The 21,767-nt window shown below is 46.2% G+C and overlaps 1 protein-coding gene across 14 annotated transcripts in view; it reads right to left on the reverse strand.

Moving 5' to 3' along the window:
- Positions 1 to 21,143, reverse strand: part of PUM1 (pumilio RNA binding family member 1) — a 130,406-nt gene extending 109,263 nt beyond the window's left edge. For 7 of the 14 annotated variants that reach the window (XM_030823268.1, XM_030823267.1, XM_030823265.1 and 4 more), the window contains exons 1-2: positions 20,975 to 21,143; positions 14,575 to 14,948 (exon numbers count right to left, since the gene is read on the reverse strand). In XM_030823268.1, coding sequence (XP_030679128.1) covers positions 14,575 to 14,937 — 363 coding nt within the window. In that variant the 5' untranslated portion in view covers positions 14,938 to 14,948; positions 20,975 to 21,143. The remainder of the gene's footprint in view (positions 1 to 14,574; positions 14,949 to 20,974) is intronic. The other 7 variants (XM_030823259.1, XM_030823263.1, XM_030823262.1 and 4 more) reach the window with 3 other exon arrangements.
- Positions 21,144 to 21,767: the final 624 nt, after the last annotated feature.

Consider the following 21,767-nt stretch of genomic DNA (forward strand, 5'->3'; position numbering starts at 1 on the left):
TTCAGGCTGAGCCCAGTGGCTCACACCTGTAATCCTAGCACTTTGGCAGGCTGAGGCGGGTGGATCACTTGAGGCCAGGAGTTCGAGACCAGCCTGGTCAACATGGCGAAACCCAGTCTCTACTAAAAATACAAAAATTACCTGGACATGGTGGTGCACGCTTGTAATCCCAGCTACTCAGGAGCCTGAGGCAGGAGAATCGCTTGAACCCAGGACGTGGAGATTGCAGTGAGCCAAGATTGTGCCACTACACTCCAGCCTGGGTGACAGAGTAAGACTGTCTCAAAATAATTAAACAAAAAAAAAAAAAAAAAAAAGGGCCAGGGCGGTGGCTCATGCCTGTAATCCCAGCACTTTGGGAGGCCGAGGTGGGCGGATCACCTGAGGTCGGGAGGTCAAAACCAGCCTCACCAAGAAGGAGAAACCCCATCTCTACTAAAAATACAAAATTAGCTGGGCGTGGTGGCGCACGCCTGTAATCACAACTACTTGGGAGGCTGAGGCAGGAAAATTGCTCGAACCCGGAAGGCGGAGGTTGCGGTGAGCCAAGATCATGCCACTGCACTCCAGCCTGGGCAACAAGAGCGAAACTCTGTCTCAAAACAAAATAAACAAAAAAATCAACGGTTTTCAAAAAATACTACACAAAAAAACATGAGCATTCTTCTGGAGAAGTCTAATAACTGCAGGGTTTTTGTTTTGTTTTGTTTGAGATAGAGCCTTGCTCCGTCGCTCAGGCTGGAGTGCAGTGGCGCGATCTTGGCTGACTGTAACTTCCGCCTCCCAGGTTCAAGCAATTCTCCTGCCTCAACCTCCCAAGTAGCTGGGATTACAGGCGCACACCACTACACATGGCAAGTTGCTCAGTCTGGTCTCGAACTCCTAACCTCGTGATCCACCCACCTCCGCCTCCCAAAGTGCTGGGATTACAGGCATGAGCCACCGCGCACGGCCCAATTGCAAGTATCAACACATGTACACCATTCAAGGCCAAGTTCTTTAACCAAATTCCCAAGTATTAAACTTACCCAACCTACTGCCAATCACTGACCCCACCACTTCTTACATGGAGGTGTAAGATTATATTCACAGCAGGCCAGGCGCAGTGGCTCACGCCTGTAATCTCAGCACTTTGGAAGGCCAAGGCGGGCAGATCATAAGGTCAGGAGTTCAAAAATCAGCCTGGCCAACATAGTGAAACCCCGTCTCTACTAAAAATACAAAAATTAGTCAGGTATGGTGGTGCACGCCTGTAGTCCCAGCTACTCAGGAGGCTGAGGCAGGACTCACTTGAACCTGGGAGGTGGAAGTTGTGGTGAGCCGAGATCGCACCATTGCGCTCCAGCCTAGGCGACAGAGCGAGACCCAATCTCAAAAAAAGATTACATTCACAGCAAGGAGCAAAATGCCAGGGCAGCCAACAACTACACACTGAGCTGAAGTCACAGTGCTATTATGGCTCTTTACAATATCCAGAAGTCAAAGAAACTGAATGTAAAAAACAAAGAGGAGATCAGAATTCTCTCAAAAGGAAAAAAAAAAAGATGATTTACCCTACCCTCAGCACTTCAGCACTGACTCCTCTCCTGGCATTATGTTGTCAGTTCTTTCATCCTGTATGAATGTTTAAGTCCTTTCACAAAAGTGAATAACTAGATAGATTCTAATTGTTAAGGTATTCTTTCCACACACCCAGAAACCTAATTTTGTACTCAGGCTTTGCCTGCAGAGTATTCAGCAGATGCTGTTGCCTGAGAGAAAATGGGCACATGCACGAAAGACATGTGTGTCTCAGGTGTCATGAAAAACAAGTAATAACATCCTACTGGCTGGGTGCGGTAGCTCACTCCTGCAATCTCAGCACTTTGGGAGGTGGAGGCGGGTGGATCACCTGAGGTCAGGTGTTCAAGACCATCCTGGCCAACACGCTGAAACCCCATCTCTACTAAAAGTGCAAAAATTAGCTGGGCGTGTTGGCACACACCTGTAATCCCAGCTACTGGGGAGGCTGAGGCAGGAGAATGGCTTGAACTCAGGAGGTGGAGGGTGCAGTGAGCTGAGATCGCACCACTCCACCATACAGCCTGGGCGACAAGAGTGAGACTCCGCTAAAAAAATTTTAAAAAGTCTGGGCGCAGTGGCTCACGCCTGTAATACCAGCACTTTGGAAAGCCAAGGCAGGCAGATCATGAGGTCAGGAGATCGAGACCATCCTGGCTAACACAGCGAAACCCCGTCTCTACTAAAAATACAAAAATTAGCCAGGTGTGGTGGCGGGCGCCTGTAGTCCCAGCTACTTGGGAGGCTGAGGCAGGAGAATGACATGAACCTGGGAAGCAGAACTTGCAGTGAGCTGATATCACGCCACTGCACTCCAGCCTGGGCAACAGAACGAGACTCTGTCTCAAAAATAAAATAAAATAAAATAAAATAAAAATAATAAATAAATAAAAATCTTACGCTTTATAGTTTACAAAGCACTTCAATCACATCTATAACTGAAATTCAAAACACAACTCTTCCTAACTGCTGTTTTTTCCTCTAAGTAAGAATCTCAGGAATCATTATGCTTTCCTCTTTTCTTTAGCCACCAGGACCATCAGGGTAAATTCTTTTTTATTTATTTATTTATTTATTTATTTATTTATTTATTTATTTATTTTTTGAGATGGAGTCTCGCTCTGTCGCCCAGGCTGGAGTGCAATGGTGCGACCTCAGCTCACTGCAACCTCTGCCTCCCAGGTTCAAGTAATTCTCCTGCCTCAGCTTCCCGAATAGCTGGACTACAGGCACCCGCCACCATGCCCGGCTAATTTTTTGTATTTTTAGTAGAGACGGGGTTTCACTGTGTTAGCCAGGACGGTCTCGATCTCCTGACCTCGTGATCCGCCCGCCTCGGCCTCCCGAAGTGCTGGGATTACAGGTTTGAGCCACCATGCCCGGCCCATCAGGGTAAATTCTATAACCCATTATTCTGGTACATATTTCTAACTTTACTCCAATTTAGTTTCCTATCATGACCTTCCCACAGTCACATCTCACTACCACATATCATACAACTTTTACTAATTTCACATCAAAAACCTTTTGAGGCCAGGCGCAGTGGCTCACACCTGTAATCCTGGCACTTTGGGAGGCTGAGGCAGGTGGATCACCTGAGGTCAGGAGTTCAAGACCAGCCTGGCCAATACGGCAAAACCCCGTCTCTACTAAAAATACAAAAATGAGCTGGCATGATGGCGCACGCCTATAATCCCAGCTACTCAGGAGGCTGAGGCAGGAGAATCACCTGAACCCCGGAGGAGGAGGTTCCAGTGAGCCGAGATCGTGCCACTGCACTCCAGCCTGGGTGACAGCGAAACTGTCTCAAAAAATAAAAAACAAACAAAAAACTACAAAAATTGGCCGGGGGCGGTGGCTCATGCCTATAATCCCAGCACTCTGGGAGGGTGAGGCAGGTGGATCACTTAAGGTCTGGAGTTCGAGACCAGCCTGGCCAACATGGTGAAACTGTGTCTCTACTAAAAATAGAAAAAGTAGCCGGGCATGGTAGCATGTGCCGGTAATCCCAGCTACTCGGGAAGTTAAGGTACAAGAACTGCTTGAACCCGGGAGGCAGAGGTTGCAGTGAGCCGAGATCGCGCCACTGCACTCCAGCCTGAGCAACAGAGCGAGACTCCGTCTTAAAAAAAAAAAAAAAAAAATTAGCCAGGCATGGTAGTGGACGCGTATAATCCCAGCTGCTTGGGAGGCTGAAGCAGGAGAATTGCTTGAACCCAGGAGGCAGAGGTTGCTGTGATCTGAGATCCTGCCACTTCTCTCCAGCCTAGGTGAAAGGATGAAACTCCATCTCAAACAAATAAAATTAAATTTAAAAAACCTTCTAAAATTAAACAAGGTAAAGATACATCATAAATATCTCTACAAGTTGCCATTTCAGAGGCATATACAATCAAGTACCATTCAGCATTAGAGAAGAGCATCTGCCTGAACTTTTTTTTTTTTTTTTTTTTTTTTTTTTTTGAGACAGAGTCTTGCTCTGTCGCCCTGGCTGGAGTGCAGTGGTGGGATCTCAGCTCACTGCAATCTCCACCTCCCAGGTTCAAGCGATTCTCCTGCCTCAGCCTCCCAAGTAGCTGGGACCACAGGCACCCACCACCACACCTGGCTAATTTTTGTATTTTTTAGTAGAGATGGGGTTTCACCATGTTGGCCAGGCTGGTCTCAAACTCCTGACCTCAGGTGATCTTGGCCTCCCAAAGTGCTGGGATTACAGGCATGAGCCAATCATGACTGGCCCAACTTCTTTTGTTTACATAGGAACAAAGTAATTCTTAAAGTTATAATCAGGCTAGATTAAAGTTATAGTCAGGCTGGGTACGTGGCTCACACCTTTAATCCCAGTAGTTTGGGAGGCCGAGGTGGGAGGACTGCTTGAGACCAGGAGTTTAAAACCAGCCTGGACTACATGGTGAAACCCTGTCTCTACTAAAAATACAAAAATTAGCCAGGCATGGTGGTGCACCCCTGTAATCCCAGCTACTCAGGAGGCTGAGGCACCAGATCGCTTGAACACAGGAGGCAGAGGTTTCAGTGAGCCTAGATAGTGCCAGTTGGTGACAAAGTGAGACTCTGTCTCAAAAAAAAAGAAAAAGTTAATAGTTGAAGAAGGCCTGCTGATGATTCTTTTGACCAAGTACATAATGTTAGGCCTTGTGAATTCTGAGCATAATGAAAAGGCTCTAAGAGTACATGCGTAAGAGAAACAAAATACGAAAGATGGATTATTCAGCTTTAACACGTTAACTAAATGCTACTAGCACAAATGCTAAGGCAATCTACCCAGATAGACAAGATTCATTGTCTAAGAGAGTCCATCAGCAGGTAAAACAGAAAGACATTTCTAGGGAATGTCGAGACTCCCCAGTTTGGGAAATACTTGGGCTCCCTCCCAGTTTAACATAGTAGTTCCTGTTAATTACAAGATATAAAAATTAACTGGAGCTCTTTCCTTTTGTCTCACTGCACTCCTGAGAGCAAGATGGGTCACCAGCAGCTCTACTGGAGCCACTCGCAAAAATTCAGCCAGGGTTCTCTCTCTTGTTGCGTATGCTCAGACCAGCAAGATCTGATCCAAATTACGGCCTCAATATGCCCCACCAGTGTTTCTGTCAGTAAGCGAAGAAAATGGGTTTCATTAAGTTGGGCTGCATTAAGTTGGATGAAGCAATCTTCCTTGAATGGATTATCCAAGGCATCCACCCCAATGAAAGAAACCATGATAGCTCTTTTTTTATATACAATAAAAATAAAATTTTTAAAATCCTTCAAAAAAAAAGACTAACAGCACTGAAGAGTACGCCTGGTTGACACGTCAGGGGTGGGTATCAGAATACCACTGTAAGATGGCCACACCAAGCAAAAGAAAGAGAAGGTACAAGTGGAGTCAAAATATATTCATCCACTGAATTTTTTTATTTTTTTGAGATGGCATTTCACTCTTGTTGCCCAGAGTAGAGTACAATGGCACGATCTTGGCTCACCACAACCTCTGCCTCCCAGGTCCAAGCAATTCTCCTGCCTCAGCCACCCAAGTAGCTGGGATTACAGGCGTGAGCCACTACGCCCCACTAATTTTGTATTTTTAGTAGAGATGGGGTTTCTCCATGTTGGTCAGGCTGGTCTCGAACTCCTGACCTCAGGTGATCAGCCCACCTCGGCCTCCCAAAGTGCTGGGATTACAGGTGTGAGCCACTGCACCCGGCCTCATCCACTGATTTTTGCCTGGCTCTCTGGAATTATCTCCTATAGGCTGTCAATCTATGGTGGATACTGATATATCCTAGTGCTAAAAGAGTGCAAGCAAAGTGGGTAAGCTCTGTGGAACTGTCCTCCAAATTTCCCTTCCCCCAGGGCAGACCTTCTACCTATCTCTGTCCCTCATAATCCAGTACAGAGGATACAGTTCAACCAATCGACTTTAAATTTTTTGCCCTATTTCATCAACCAGTTTATCTATCCCACAGCAGTTTACAGAGAAAACAGATTTCACAATACAAGAATAAAACACTCTCAAGTCAAAGACTTGACCTTCGGCTTTTACTAACGAAATTTTCAATGTTATTCAGGAAAGAATAAAATCTAAAGGTATAAAAATTACTGTTAAAATAAGTAACTTTTTTTTTTTTTGAGACGGAGTCTTGCTCTGTCACGCAGGCTGGAGGGCAGTGGCGCGATCTCGACTCACTGCAAGCTCCAGGCGCCCACCACCACGCCCAGCTAATTTTTCGTATTTTTAGTAGAGACAGGGTTTCACCGTGTTAGCCAGGATGGTCTTGATCTCCTGATCTCGTGACCCGCCCACCTCGGCCTCCGAAAGTGCTGGGATTACAGGAGGGAGCCACCGGGCCCGGCCCAAAATAAGTAACATTTTCAAATACACAACTCATTTAGGTGGCAAGATGTGTTTTCTAGTGCTTCCTAGTATTTGTTTTTTATAATTTCCTTTTCTTCATTCTTTTTTTTTTTTTTTTTTTTTTTTTTCAAAGAGACAGGATCTCACTGTCACACAGGCTGGAGTGCCTGAACTCCCCGGGCTCAAGTGATCCTCCCGTCTCAGCCTCCTGAGTAGGACCACAGGCATATGCCACCACGCCCAGCTAATTTTTTTCCTTTTTATTGTAGAGACAGGGTCTCACTATATTGCCCAGGCTGGTCTCAAACTCCTGGCCTCAAGCAATCCTCCTGACTCAGCCTCCTGAGTATCTGGGAATAGAGGCAGAAGCCAATGTACCCAGCTTTGTTTTCTAGTATTTTGCTCCATATCCATTATTTTTTTTATTTTTTTTTTTTTTTGAGACAGTCTTGCTCTGTCGCCCAGGCTGGAATGCAGTTGCCGGATCTCGGCTCACTGCAACCTCTGCCCTGCTTCCCGGGTTAGAGCAATTCTCACGCCTCAGCCTCTCGAGCAGCTGGAATTACAGTAACATGCCACGACACCCGGCTACTTTTTGTATTTTTAGTAGAGACGGGGTTTCATCATGTTGCCCAGGTTAGTCTCGAACTCCTGGCCTCAAGTGATCTGCCCACCTCGGCCTCCCAAAGTGCTGGGATTACAGGCATAAGCCACCATGCCTGGCCCAATATCCATAATCTTTTTTTTTTTTTTTTTTTTGAGACGGAGTCTCCCTCTGTCGCCCAGGCTGGAGTGCAGTGGCGGGATCTTGGCTCGCTGCAACCTCTGCCCCCCCGGATTCAAGTGATTTTCCTGCCTCTCCTGAAGAGCTGGGATTACAGGCACGCACCACCACACCTGGCTAATTTTTGTATTTTTAGTAGAGACAGGGTTTCACCATGTTGGCTGGTCTCAAACGCCTGACCTCGTGATCCACCTGCCTCAGCCTCCCAAAGTGCTGGGAGTACAGGCGTGAGCTACCACGCCCGGTCCGCATTATCTTAACTGTATACTATGGGTATAATTTTACAGGCAAAAAAAAAAAAAAAAAAAATTTTTTTTCATGAGACTTCTTTCCCTCACTTCCCTCCGAAGACCTCAATTTGGCCCAAAAATGAGGGCTCTCTGCCGGGCGCAGTGGCTCACACCTGTAATCCCAGCACTTTGGGAGGCCGAGGGGGGCGGATCACGAGGTCAGGAGATCGAGACCATCCTGGCTAACACGGTGAAACCCCCTCTCTACTAAAAATACAAAAAATTAGCCAGGCGAGGTGGCGGGTGCCTGTAGTCCCAGCTACTCAGGAGGCTGAGGCAGGAGAATGGCGCGAACCCGGGAGGCGGAGCTTGCAGTGAGCTGAGATTGCACCACTGCACTCCAGCCTGGGCGACAGAGCGAGACTCTGTCTCAAAAAATAAAAATAAAAAATGAGGGCTCTGAAGTTTCTAACCCGTACCAGATACGATTTTATGTATTATACCAAATGATATGTTTCTATTATTAAAGTAGAAAAAAAGAAAAATACAGAAAGACCATAAAGAGCTTGCATGTTTTAGGCCAGGAATGGTGGCTCACGCCTGTAATCCCAGCACTTTGGGAGGCTGAGGCAGGCGGATCACCTGAGGTCAGGAGTTCAAGACCAGCCAGGCAACACGGTGAAACCCCATCTCTACAAAAAAAAAAAAAATTAGCCGGGCATGATGGCAGGTGCCTGTAGTCCCAGCTACTCAGGAGGCCGAGGCAGGAGAATCACTTGAACCCGAGAGGCAGAGGTTGCAGTGAGCCAAGATAAGAGCCACTGAATTCTAGCCTGGGTGACAGAGCGAGACTCCATCTCAAAAAAAAAAAAAAAAAAAGAGGGGGAAAACTCAACCACTAAGAGGATTTGCTACACCAAACAGGAAAATCCTAACTTCAAAAGGTAAACTTTTTTTTTTTTTTTTTTCCTGAGATGCAGTCTCGCTCTGTCACCCAGGCTGAAGGGCAGTGGCACAATCTCGACTCGCTTCAATCTCCGCCTCCTGGGTTCAAATGATTATCCTGCCTTAGCCTACCGAGTAACTGGGATTATAGATGCATGCCACCACACCTGGCTAATTTTTTCTATTTTTAGTAAAGACGAGGTTTCGCCATGTTGGCCACGCTGGTCTCAAACTCCTGACCTCAAGTGATCGGCCCACCTTGACCTCCCAAAGTCCAAAGTGTTAGGATTACAGGTGTGAGCCACCACACCTGGCCTTTTTTTTTTTTTTTTTTTTTTTTTTTTGAGACAGGGTCTCAACTCTGTCACCCAAAATGGAGTGCAGTGGTACAATCTCGGCTCACTGCAACCTACGTCTCCTGGGCTCAAGTGATCCTCCTACCTCAGCCCTCCAAGTAGCTGGGACCACAGGCACAGCGCCACCATGCCTGGCTAATTTCTGTATATTTTGTAAAGACAAGATTTCACCATGTTGTCCAGGCTGCTCTTGAACTCCTGGGGGCTCAAACCATCCACCCTCCTCGGCCTCCCAAAGCGCTGGGATTACAGGTGTGAGCCACTGCGTCCAGCCAAAAGATGACAAACTTTTTAAGGTAAGTATACAAGTGGCCCAGGAACGGTGGCTCACGCCTATAAATCCCAGCACTTTGGGAGGCCGAGGCAGGTAGATCACCTGAGGTTAGGAGTTCGAGACTAGCCTGGCCAACATGGTGAAACCTCATCTCTACTAAAAATACATAATTAGCCAGCGTGGTGGTGCACACTTGTAGTCCCAGCTACTGGGGAGACTGAGGCAGGAGAATCACTTGAACCCAGGAGGCAGAGGTTGCAGTGAGCTGAGATCGCGCCACTGCACTCCAGCCTGGACTACAGAGCAAGACTTTATTTCAAAAAAAAAAAAAAAAAAAAAAAAGGCATTTGAGACCAGCCTGACCATGGCGAAACTCCATCTCTACAAAAAAATACAAAGATGAGCTAGGTGTTGTGGCGTGCGCCTGTGGTCCCAGCATAGGGAGACTAAGGCAGAAGAATCGCTTGAGCCGGGGAGGCAGAGGTTGCAGTGAGCCTAGATGGTGCCCACTGCACTCCAGCCTCAGCAACAGGAGTGAAACCCTGTCTCAATAAATAAAAAGAAAAAAGTGTAAGAGCGATTGCTCTTAAATGGGAGTAATTATGAGAGAAATAAAGTACCTGGCATGACAAAGAACTCCCCTCCCTCCAACGCTACTAGCATCCTCCCTCCAACGCTACTGGCATCACAGCCTGTGACATTCTTTACTTCACTAGTTCATTGGTGAAAGCATCCTGCCAATTTGATCTTAAACTTTGTTCCATTATGCCAAAGGGTCATTAAAAAAAAAAAAAAAGGCCCAGTGGTACCAGTGGTAGGGTAGAATGAGCTGGCAATAGGATCACTTTATATTGAATCATTCTGTCTCTACAGAGATAAGTTTCCATCCACATTACCACTTAGAACACATATGTAATAAAAAACAGAACTGAAGAAAAATGGACTTTACCATTACTGCTTTTGGGAGTTGGGAGGAAGTACTCCTGCAGTTACAGGAGAATGGTCAACATTTGTATTCATCTCATTATTAAGTTTACGATCTCTAAATTTCAAGCAAAATTATGGCAAAACAATTCTTTGGCCCTGTAATGTGCCACTTGGTTGCATAGTTTTGTCTGGTTTATCTTGCCTAGGGAAGCAGAAATAGATGTAGAACATGGACACTGGAATCAAAGACTGATTTCAAAAACCAGGTATTATCTGGTAACAAAGCCTCAGTTTCTCACTTGTCAAAAAAGGGTATTTATCTCCTTCATAGGATGGCTGTAAGGATTATATACAGGAAATACAATAGCCCAATGCCTAGAACATATAAATGTTTCCATTATCATCTGTGGTTCTCAACCTCTTTTCCACTCTGACCCGCATCACAGATCAGGTACCCTCTTACACCTCCTATCCGTAACAGTGGCTAGTAAGGGCAGAGATTCTCCACCTAGAGATGTGCCCCTTTGCTCTTCAATTATACTACCCTCAGCACAGCTGCCTATCAAGTGGCCTCTACCTGTTGCCATGTGTTTCCCAGCAGGATGGCTGAGCTGTAAGACCCACTCCTTTACCTGAGCGCAAAACTGAAGAACCTCTGGTCTTCCCTCATTCAATCAACACGAAAGTTTCATAATACCTCCTGGAAAAGGGGCATGAAAAACACAAGTCTCTGATCTAGAATAGTGCAGTCCAGAAGGTGAGAACAACACTAACACTAGTACAATACACTATAATGACTACAGAAAAGTAATCTGTGGGTGGTCCACAACTGCAACATACCAGCTACCCTGAGTTCCCCAACGTTGTTCATTATTTCATGTGTCCAGCCCAAAGAATTGTGGTGTAATGATGAATGCCAATTCCAAGGTCACTGGTTTAGGCCACCTGGGTGGGAAACAGGTTTTGCCATTTACTATTATTAACTCAAGTTTGCTAACTGACCTGGATAAAACTGCTCAGTAAGTCAGATGTGATTCCTTATGATAGGCCTCAGTGTAAGACAGAGGCCTGAGAAAGGCTTCAATAAATGCTTGTTAACTTGCACAGCAATAATCAGATCTTAGAGCTCTGCCAAGGACTGAACTAGAGTTTGATTTGCTCACCTAGCAAAGAACAGGCCAGGCACCTTGACTCTCCTTTCAGCTTCTGCCCATCAGTCTATCATTAGGAAACACAACAAAAGATCTTATAGATCTTTATTACAGAACTTAAAAAAACAATGTTTATGATTTTTAAATAACATTTAGCCAAATAGTACAGAGATTACAGGGTTTGTTTTTGTCCCACTACGCAGATGCCACCCAAATCAAATACCTCCTACCTTGATCTCCTGCTACCTGTAGAGCTGCCTACAGTAAACACCTAGATATTCTGCTTCTACCTCAAACTCAGCAGGTGTACTATCAAATGTAATCACCGTGTCCCAAACCAGAGGCACTCTGCACTATTCCTCCATTACTTCATCTTTCCAGGATATAAGATTTCTAATTAAATCACCAAATTCTGTACATATCTTCATCCCAAAGAAAGAGAAAATCTTTTTTTTTTCTTTTTTTGGAGACAGTTTCGCTCTTGTCACTCAGGCTGGAGTGCAATGGTGTGATCTCTGCTCACTGCAACCTCCACCTCCTGGGTTCAAGCGATTCTCCTGCCTCAGCCTCCCGAGGAGCTGGGATTATAGGTATGCGCCACCATGCCAGGCTAATTTTTTTGTATTATTAGTAGAGACGGGATTTCACCATGTTGGCCAGGCTGGTCTCGAACTCCTGACCTCAGGTGATCCACCTGCCTTGACCTCCCAAAGTGCTGGGATTACAGGCATGAGCCAACACACCCAGCTGAAAACCTTCTTTTTCTTTTCTTTTTTTTTTTTTTTTTTTTTGAGACAGGGTCTCACTCTGTTGCCCAGGCTGAAGTGCAGTGGCATGATCTCTGTTCACTGCAACCTCTGCCGCCCAGGCTCAAGCAATCCTTCCACCTCAGCCTCCCAAGTAGCTGGGACCACAGGCACGTGCCCCCACGCCCAGCTAATTTTTTACTTTATTTTTTTGAGATGGAGTTTCACCCGTTGCCTAGGCTGGAGTGCAATGGCAAGATCTCAGCCCACTGCAAACTCCCTGTCCCAGGTTCAAGTGACTCTCCTGCCTCAGCCTTCCAAGTAGCTGGGATTGCAGGCACGCGCCACCACACCTGGCTAATTTTTGCATTTTTAGTAGAGACAGGGTTTCACCACGTTGGTCAGGCTGGTCTTGAACTCCTGACCTCAGGTGATCTACCCACCTTGGCCTCCCAAAGTGCTGGGATGACAGGCGTGAGCCACCGCACCCAGCCTGTCTTTGTTTCTACTATAGGAAAGAACTGGCCAGGTGCAGTGGCTCACACTTGCAATCCCAGCACTCTGGGAGTCCAAGGCGGGTGGATCACTTTGAGCCCAGGAGTTTGAGACCAGCCTGGCCAACATGGCAAAACCCCTTCTCTACAAAAAATACAAAAGTAGCCGGGTGTAAATTAGCCGGGCATGGTGGCGGGCACCTGTAGTCCCAGCAACTTGGGAGGCTGAGGCAGGAGAATGGCATGAACCTGGGAGGTGGAGCTTGCAGTGAGCTGAGATTGTGCCACTGCACTCCAGCCTGCATGACAGAGCAAGACTCCGTCTCAAAAAAAAAAAAAAAGAAAAGAAAAAGTAGCCGGTGTAGTGTTGCACACTTGTAGTCCCAGCTACTCAGGAGACTGAGGTGGGAGGATCACTTGAACAGGGAGAGCGTGGTTGCAGTGAGCCAATATCATATCACCACACTCCAGCCTGGATGACAGAGCCATACCTTGTCTCAAAAAAAAAAAAGGCTGGGCACGGTGGCTCACACTTGTAATCCCAGCACTTTCGGAGGCTGAGGCAGATGTATCACTTGAGGTCAGGAGTTCAAGACCAGCCTGGCCAATATGGTGAAACCCTCTCTCTGCTAAAAATACAAAAATTAGCCAGGCAAGGAGGTGGGTGCCTGTAATCCCAGCTACTCGGGAGGATAAGGCAGGAGAATTGCTTAAACCTGGGAGGGGGAGGCTGCAATGAGCCGAGATTGTGCCACTGCACTCCAGCCTGGGCAACAGAGCGAGACTCCATCTCAAAAAAAAAAAAAAAAAAAAACTATGGTTCACTTTTGGGGGGATCAGAGGAAGTATAATAAATTCAGACTTGCAGGTATGTTTGTACCTGATTTTTTCTGAAGTAAAACAGAAGCACTAGAAGCCTAATGAAAAATGTCAGTTCTTGCTAATCAGTACTCAGATGGGTGACACAAAATGAACCTTTCCAAATTCAACCTATACCCAATTTCAAAGAATACCCTGATCGAAACAGTCTAATCTTTTGGTTGGTCATTATCAAGAAATCAGGAAACATGGATCAGGCTAACCTCTCTTCTCAGTAAAATATGCTATGATTCCTGCTACGGTTTTAGATTAGTAAAACTGAACATGTTAAAATTAAAAATTAAACAATAACAAGAGGACAAAGGTGGTTAAAACCTAAAAGCCACAACCACTTCTCTCTGACACAATGTATCAGTCCCATTTCAAATAAATTTCACTTGAGCAGCTGATGTTATCAACTTTCCCCTACTTTCAACTACAACATCTTAAAATCAAGACACCCACACCCAAGAGAAAAGATTCAAAAATATGTATCTGTCCTATAAACAACCCCAGCAGTTCTTATGTCAATAGTAAAAAAAGTATCCTTTGTTCCAAAAAAAAGTGTTCTTAAAAACGTAGTTGGCTGGGCGCGGTGGCTCACACTTATAATCCCAGCACTTTGGGAGGCCAAGGCGGGCGGATCACGACGTCAGGAGATCGAGACCACGGTGAAACCCCGTCTCTACTAAAAATATAAAAAATTAGCCGGGCATGGTGACGGGTGCCTGTAATCCCAGCTACTCGGAGAGGCTGAGGCAGGAGAATGGCGTGAACCCGGGAGGCGGAGCTTGCAGTGAGCTAAGATCGCACCACTGCACTCCAGCCTGGGCAACAGAGCGAGCCTCCGTCTCAAAAAAAAAAAAAAAAAAAAAAAAATTGCGTTGTATAGGCTGGGCGTGGGTGGCTCACAACTGTAATCCCAGCACTTTGGGAGGCCGAGGCAGGCAGATCACTTGAGGTCAGGAGTTCGAGGCCAGCCTGGCCAACATGGTGAAACCCCGCTTCTACTGAAAATACAAAATCAGCCAGGCGTGGTGGTGCACGCCTGTAGTCCCAGCTACTCAGGAGGCTGAGGCAGGAGAACTGCTTGAACCTGGGAGGCGGCAGTTGCAGAGAGCCGAGATCAGGCGACTGCACTCCAGCCTAGGTGACAGAGCGAGACTCCGTCTCAAATGAATGAATGAATGAATGGGCTATTTACTATTTAGCACCAGAATGATAAATGACCCAGTAACAGTATTACAATGATCAACCTTTATAACAAGTAACTGTTTGTACCAAATGAAATTACCAATTTAAGTTTTTAAAGACATTCATCAAAAGCAGATATCCTAAGTGGACAGTGATTATAAACGAATGTCAAAACTGAAATAGTGAACTTTTTTTTTTACCTGATGTTCTGCATGAATGTTATCCCCAGTAGGCCATCGATGTTTGCTATTATTATAGCCGCCTCCTCCACTTCCTCCTCCCCCAAGCTGCTCACCATGCTGCCTCTGAAAGAAGTAGTCCACCATAGCGTCGTCCTGGGAACGGCCTGCAACTCCTATAGATCCTGGGACAGGGCTGGAGTGAGTCCCAGCTGCAAGAGCCTGATTTGCAGCTGGTTGTGGCTGCGCTTGCGACCCTGTTCCAGATGTCAAAACAACAGGCATGTTGGGATTAGCTGATTCTTGAGGGTGATGTTTCAGGTGGGGGCTGAAAGAGTCCTGCCAAAGCACTGCTTTTCTCTTCAAGACACATGCAACGCTCATTCCACCAACACCTAAGGACAAACAGGTTACAAATGTTTAATATTTGCATCTTTTGAAACCTAAAATGCACTAAGATAAAAACACGAACCCCATGTCTTTTGCAATAAATAAATGTCGTTGCTGGCATGCACTCTGGCAAGGTATCGAGATCAGAACTCAATACTACAACTTCAGAGAAGTTTATGTTATTAACCAACACATAGCAATATAGAATTAGACTTCTATCAATCTACTCAACTTATTTATACCTCAAACCAACTGACAGTTTTTAAATGAACAAAAGCTTTTTTTTTTTTTTTGAGACAAGAGTTTTGCCCTTGTTGCCCAGGCTAGGGTGCAATGACGCGATCTCGGCTCGCTACAACCTCCCCCTCCTAGATTCAAGAGATTCGCCTGCCTCAGCCTCCCAAGTAGCTGGTACTACAGGTGCCCACACCACAGCCGGCTAATTTTTTGTATTTTTAGTAGAGACGGGGTTTAACCAAGTAGGCCAGGCTGGTCTCGAACTCCTGACCTCAGGTGATCTACCTGCCTCGGCCTCCCAAAGTGCTGGGATTACAGGCGTGAGCCACCGCGCCCAGGCCCAAAAGCCTTTTTAAAACTATCACAACTTTGGCCGGGTGTGATGGCTCATGCCTGTAATCCCAGCACTTTGGGAGGCCGAGGTGGGTGGAACACTTGACGCCAGGAGTTCGAGACCAGCCTGGCCAACATGGTGAAACTCCGTCTCTACTAAAAATATAAAAATTAGCCAGGCATGGCGCTGGGCGCCTGTAATCTCAGCTACTCGGGAGGCTGGGGCAGGAGAATGGCTTGAATCCAGGAGGCAAAGGTTGCAGTGAGCCGAGATCGCGCCACTGCACTCCAGCCTGGGCAACAGAGCGAGACTCTGTCTCAAAAAATCAATCAATCAATCAATCAATCAATCAATCAATCACAACTTTACAGCTGGAGCAGACTTATGCTAATAACTAAACAAAAGCCTAAACCCACATATAAGTAGCAATGGCTCAGACTAATTTGAAAGGATCCCTTAAAGTGTCCAACATATTGGCCAGGCGAGGTGCCTCACGCCTATAATGCCAACACTTTGGAGGCCAAGGCGGGTGTATCACTTGAGTTCAGGAGTTCGAGACCAGCCTGGGGTTTCAGAGATGAAACCCCATCTCTGCTGGAAATACAAAAATTAGCTGGGTGTGGTGGTGCACACTTTTAATCCCAGCTACTTGGGAGGCTGAGGCAGGAGAATCGTTTGAACCCGGGAGGCAGAGGTTGCAGTGAGCCAAGATTGCACCACTGCACTCCAGCCTGGGCGACAAATCGAGGCTGTTTCATTAAAAAAAAAAAAAAAAAAATTCCAATATATTGATAGGATATTTCTTAAAGAAACAATAAGACCCTCTGACCAAGAACAGCAGCAGAATGCTCTTTGCCTAAGCCCTCTCCTCAGTTGTCACTGATTTTTAAAAGCATCAATATTTTTACCAGTAACTTACAACTATTAACTGTAATCACATTATGCCATTAGCACTTCAACTACTATAAACAGGATGAGACCAAACCAAATTTAAACACTTCATATTAGTGCAGAAAGCCTCACTACAGGCTGGGCACAGTGGCTCACTCCTGTCATCCCAGCACCTTCAGAGACTTAGGCAGGGAGAATCACTTGAGCCAGGAGCTGAAGACCAGCCTCCACAACACAGTGAGACCCCCATCTCTATTATTTTATTAAAAAATAAGGCTCTAAGAAGGCCAGTGGAGGCCGGGCATGGTGGCTCATGCCTGTAATCCCAGCACTTTGGGAGGCTGAGGCGGGCGGATCACGAGGTCAGGAGATCGAGACCATCCTGGCTAACATGGTGTAACCCTGACTCTACTAAAAACACAAAAATTAGCCAGGCTTGGTGGCATGCGCCTGTAATCCCAACTACTCGGGAGGCTGAGGCAGGAGAATCGCTCGAACCAGGGAGGCAGAGGTTGCGCCACTGTGCTCCAGCCGGGCGACAGAGCGAGACTCTGTCTCAAAATAAATAAATAAATAAAATAATTTTTTTAAATTATAAAAAAAAGAAAGCCTCACTATAAAAACCAGAAGCCTCAGCTGGGTGTGGTGGCTCATACCTACAATCCGAGCACTTTGGGAGGCAGAGGTGGGCAGGCAGATAGCTTGAGCCCAGGAGTTCAAGACCAGCCTGGGAAACATAGCAAGACCTATCTCTACTAAAAATAATTAGGCAGGCATGGTGGCATGTGCCTACAGTCCCAGCTACTGGGGAGGCTGAGGTGAGAGGATCATCTGAGCCCAGGAATGGGAGGTCGCACACCCACTTGGGTGACAGAGTGAGATCCTGTCTCAAAAACAAACAGAAGCTTCAACATGGTAATAGTGTAACAAATATATCGCAGACATTTTCTCATCACAAAAGCACTGAAAGGTAGCCATTATTATTTCTATTTTACAAATGAAAACACTAAGGTACAGGAGGAAAATGGGATATGTCCAAGGCCATTCAACTAGCAAACAGCAGAGAAAGGATTCAAACCCTAATCGTTCCCAAGCTTACTTCTTTCTACTAAACCCTTGCAGGAGTAACTCAACAATATCTCTCACTTGTATCCTCTACTCCTCTGGAAGACCAACAAAGAATCCCTCAAATGTTACTATGAAACATTAAAGTTCATTAAAATGAAAAACTACATCTGTACTTAAGATAGAACACTTGACAGCCTGTGGGTGCTTTTAAAAAATGCTACAAAGTATCCGGGCGCGGTGGCTTACGCCTGTAATCCCAGCACTTAGGCAGGCGGAGGCAGGCGCATCACGAGGTCAGAATTCCAGACCAGCCTGGCCAATATGCTGAAATCCGTCTCTACTAAAAATATAAAAAGTAGCCAGGTGTGGTGGCACGCGCCTGTAGTCCCAGCTACTCGGGAGGCTGAGGCAGAAGAATCGCTTGAACCCAGGAGGCGGAGGTTGCAGTGAGCCGAGATCAAGCCACTGCACTTCCAGCCCGGGCGACAGGGTGAGACTCCGTCTCAAAAAAAAAAAAAAAAAAAAAAGCTACAAAGTAAATAAATCAGTTACCAATTAGGACACAACCTGTCCACAGCCACCAGTCTAATTTCAAAGCCATCAGCCTAACAGTCTACTGCTACGAATGCTTTATCTCTCCTCCCAACCCCCACTGTGATGCTTCAAAAACAAATGTATAACAAATCTACTATCTCTGTTGAATAAATAAACCTTCTGATAAAGTAGCATTTGCTTCTCACAACTAAATTCATGTTTTGAAGCCAGCCTAAGAAGACACAATGGAATTTGTAATTTGTTTAAAGCCTAATTTGGAAATGCCTAGCCCAGGTTAAGAATTCCAATCCATCAGAACCTTAGCAGGGTACTGGAGTAGTCTAACCTAGACACTAGTCCATGCTCAAGTACCAAAACCAAAAAGTCACAGCCCTGTTTCACCATCGGTCTTTCAAAAGTGCAAACCAGCCTAATGCCTCCCTGCTTGGTTTTTTAAAGAATTCGTTACTCTCTTAGTGCCAATACTAGACAGTCCCATTCTGTTCTAAAAGGAAATCTCGGTCTAACAATCTTTGTTCTAGAGCCAAGAGTTCCAGAACCCAAGTTCTGCCACTAAACCAACAACCTGTTTCCTCATCTAGAAAATGAAAGAAATCCGTCCTCTATGACTCTCAATGTTTTGGGTTTTTCTTCCTGAAAATGAGATAAATATAAAAGTTTTTGGTAAATTTAAAGTCATCATGCTTAAGACTCTTAGAATTTAGTTACCCCAGTTAAGGCAATGGAACTCCAGTCCCTAACAGAATTCCTAAAACAGCAAATGCAATCTTTTCTGAAACAAAAGCCTTCTCAAAGTAGTTATCTAGGAGGGTGAGAGAAGGATAATGAGAGATTACCTAAGGAGGACAATGTACGTTATTCCAGTGATGGACACACAAGCCCTGACTTCACCACTATGCAATACACGCATGTACAAATCACACTTGTACGTCACAAATTATACAAATAAAAATTTTTAAAAGAAAAATAGTTATCTAACAAAGAATAGCCACGTAAAAGAGTTTATCACTGAAGCACACTAAACACAACTTCATTCTAAGAGGAACAGGGGAAGGAAAGACTCCTATAAAAATGTTCAAACAAAACAATTGGCTTTTGTAAAGCTATCTGTATGCCCTAAGACTTCCTGCTTTACCTAAAGAGGCAAGGCAGTTTCTCAAACCAGAGAAAACCTGGCAGAACAGTTTCAAAGTGAGCAAATACCTAAGCAATTAACATGTATCTTGGGTAGTTTTGTAATGTTTTGGCAAATACGGTACAAAAATTAAAAACTCAGTATCCTAAATATCAGAAAAGCGCACTGAAAACTTACGTGTAGCACTTAAAATGTGATTTTTTTACAAATGACACCTTATAAGTACTTTAAGCAACTAGAAGTGCTCAGTCTAGCTACACTTTCACAGCTTTCAAATGTTTACAGAGTTTTTCAAAATAACACTAATTGAGTTGAATTCAAAGGAACACGGTTTACTTTATTTCCATGGCTCACCTTTTACTAAAATGCTTAGTGGTTTAAAAGGTGTTTATTTTTACCACACTTAACAAACATTCTGTGGTCATAAATTTATCTTAAAACAGTTCATCTCAAACCTAAACCAAACACATTCCAACTTCAAAAAGCTGTGGCCTTGAACAAAATGAATTCAATTGTCGCTAAAGCAAAACACTAGCTCGAAGTTCAGAATCCGGAGAGCGTTTCCCAAGAGCCCGGATAAAGAATCAACAGCCCCCGAGTGTTTTATACAGTTAAAATTAGCAAAGGGTCAAAATGTTTATTTTGCTTACGAAAACTGCATCGGAAGCCACATTTCTTGGGGGTGGGCCTGTCTTAGTAAGTTTTTAGGTGCTTTCAAGAAACAGACAAAATGCTAGGCCTATTGTTTCAGAAGTTAACTGACTTTAAAACAGAACCCAGGAAAAGCTTCATAAAATCTTATTATTAATTAATCCCAGTAATAACAGGAATTGAGCACAATGGTATCGAGGGCTGAGAACAGTGTTTTCTTAATTGAACAATAAAAGGTAACAATCCTTTAAGTTACGGGAGGATAAAGCCTTCTCTGGTAACGCTGTGTGTGGGTTTCTGGCTTTGTTTTTTCGGCGGGGGCGGGGGGGGCCATAGGAGGGAAAAGTTACAGGAGTGTATTCCTCACTTGACGTGGGAATGGTACTGACAAGTAAAACAAATGATCTATGTTTACCAAGCACGTTTGTGAGGACTAAAACTAGTATTGTGTATCTAGATTTTCCTGCTAGCAAGCGGTGAACCCCTGTGAGTTAAGAGAGACACCAACACCGGGAGGCTCAGAGAGGAAGAACCCAGCAAAAACACAAGCTCACACGGAAACAAAAGGCCACAGCGCCCAGGAGCCTAAAGAGCATTCTGAAACTTCCTGATCGCCACTTCTCCACATTTAAGGCTCGCAAAGTTCCCCCACGGTGAATCTCGCCTGTGGACAAGGGCCACGGCTGCTTCTAAAGCGATTTATTGTTCCTCCTCCTCCGGCGCTGCCACGGAAGCTCAAGAAGTCGAAGAAATCGGGGTGGCACAGAATTACACTTCATGGCCACACAGAAGACTCGGGGCTTCGCAAACCCATGAAAAAAAGCAACCCGAATGGCAACATCAATCTTCGGTGGTTCCCAACAGGGCCGGGCCAAAATGTAGAGGCACGTCTACGCCCTGGGCTCGGGCCTAAACCCCCAGCATTTTCCTAGCTTCCACCCCGCTCCCCACCCCCTCCCTCCTTTGATAACAATAGGGGCCTTGCGCTGACTCCAAAACATGTACGAGGAACAGCGAGTGAGAAGCCTCCGCCAGGGCCCCGCGGCTTTTCCAAAGCCCTTCTCACCCCCACGACCGCTCTCAAACACCAATACGAAGGGACAATCTGCTCGCTAGGGGTCCGGAGCAGCGTTTGGGTTCGGTGGGGTGCGGATACTCACGGGCGGAGCGGTAGGATGAAGATGGATTTCAGCCCCCCGATCTTCTCTCTCCGGCGCTCTCGCTCCCCCTTACCTTTCACTCCGACAACATGGCGGCCCACTGGGGACTGGGCTGGCGCGGTGCATCCTGGGATAGGCTCCGGCCCCGGCCCCGGCGGTGGCAGCGGCATGTGCGGAGAAGGCTGGCGGCTCTGGAACAGGTTGCCTGGTTGCCATGCCAACCCAGGGCCTGTGTGCACTCGGGAAACTCGCAGGCAACACAAATGCTGCGCGCGAGTGCCCGCCCGCTAGGCGAGCGCGCGCCGCCAGGGCCGAAGGCGGGGTCCTGCCGGCCCGCACCTGGGAGAACACGGCCCAGAGCTGGGCATGCGGGGTCGCGCCGGTGACGCGCGACCGAGTCTCGGACGCGCTCCCCGCGCCCGCCGCGCCCTCGCAAGCTCGCCCCCGAGCACCGCAACCTGCAGGGTTCGCGGACGGCCACCCGCACGGCTCTGGCCCCGGAGGTGCAGGGTTCAAACCCCTTCTCTGCAGCTTTCTAGCGCTGCGGCCTTATTTAAATCGACCTGCCACCATTTCCACATTTGTACAATGAAGAAGAAAATAACCCCCACTTACCAGAATGGCCTGGAGGATTAAGTGGAATAATGCATGTTAAGTGCTTAGTACAGTGCCTGGGCCTGGGAAGCGCTCCCGCAACATACTGGACGAGGTGCGGTGCAGAATGAAAACTGCGGGGTCGCTTGTTCAAATATTATTACGAATTTCAAGATGGCAGCACCACAACATTAAACCA

The sequence above is a fragment of the Nomascus leucogenys genome, chromosome 12, assembly GCF_006542625.1.
Source record: "Nomascus leucogenys isolate Asia chromosome 12, Asia_NLE_v1, whole genome shotgun sequence".
In the NCBI taxonomy this organism is placed as follows: Eukaryota; Metazoa; Chordata; class Mammalia; order Primates; family Hylobatidae; genus Nomascus; species Nomascus leucogenys.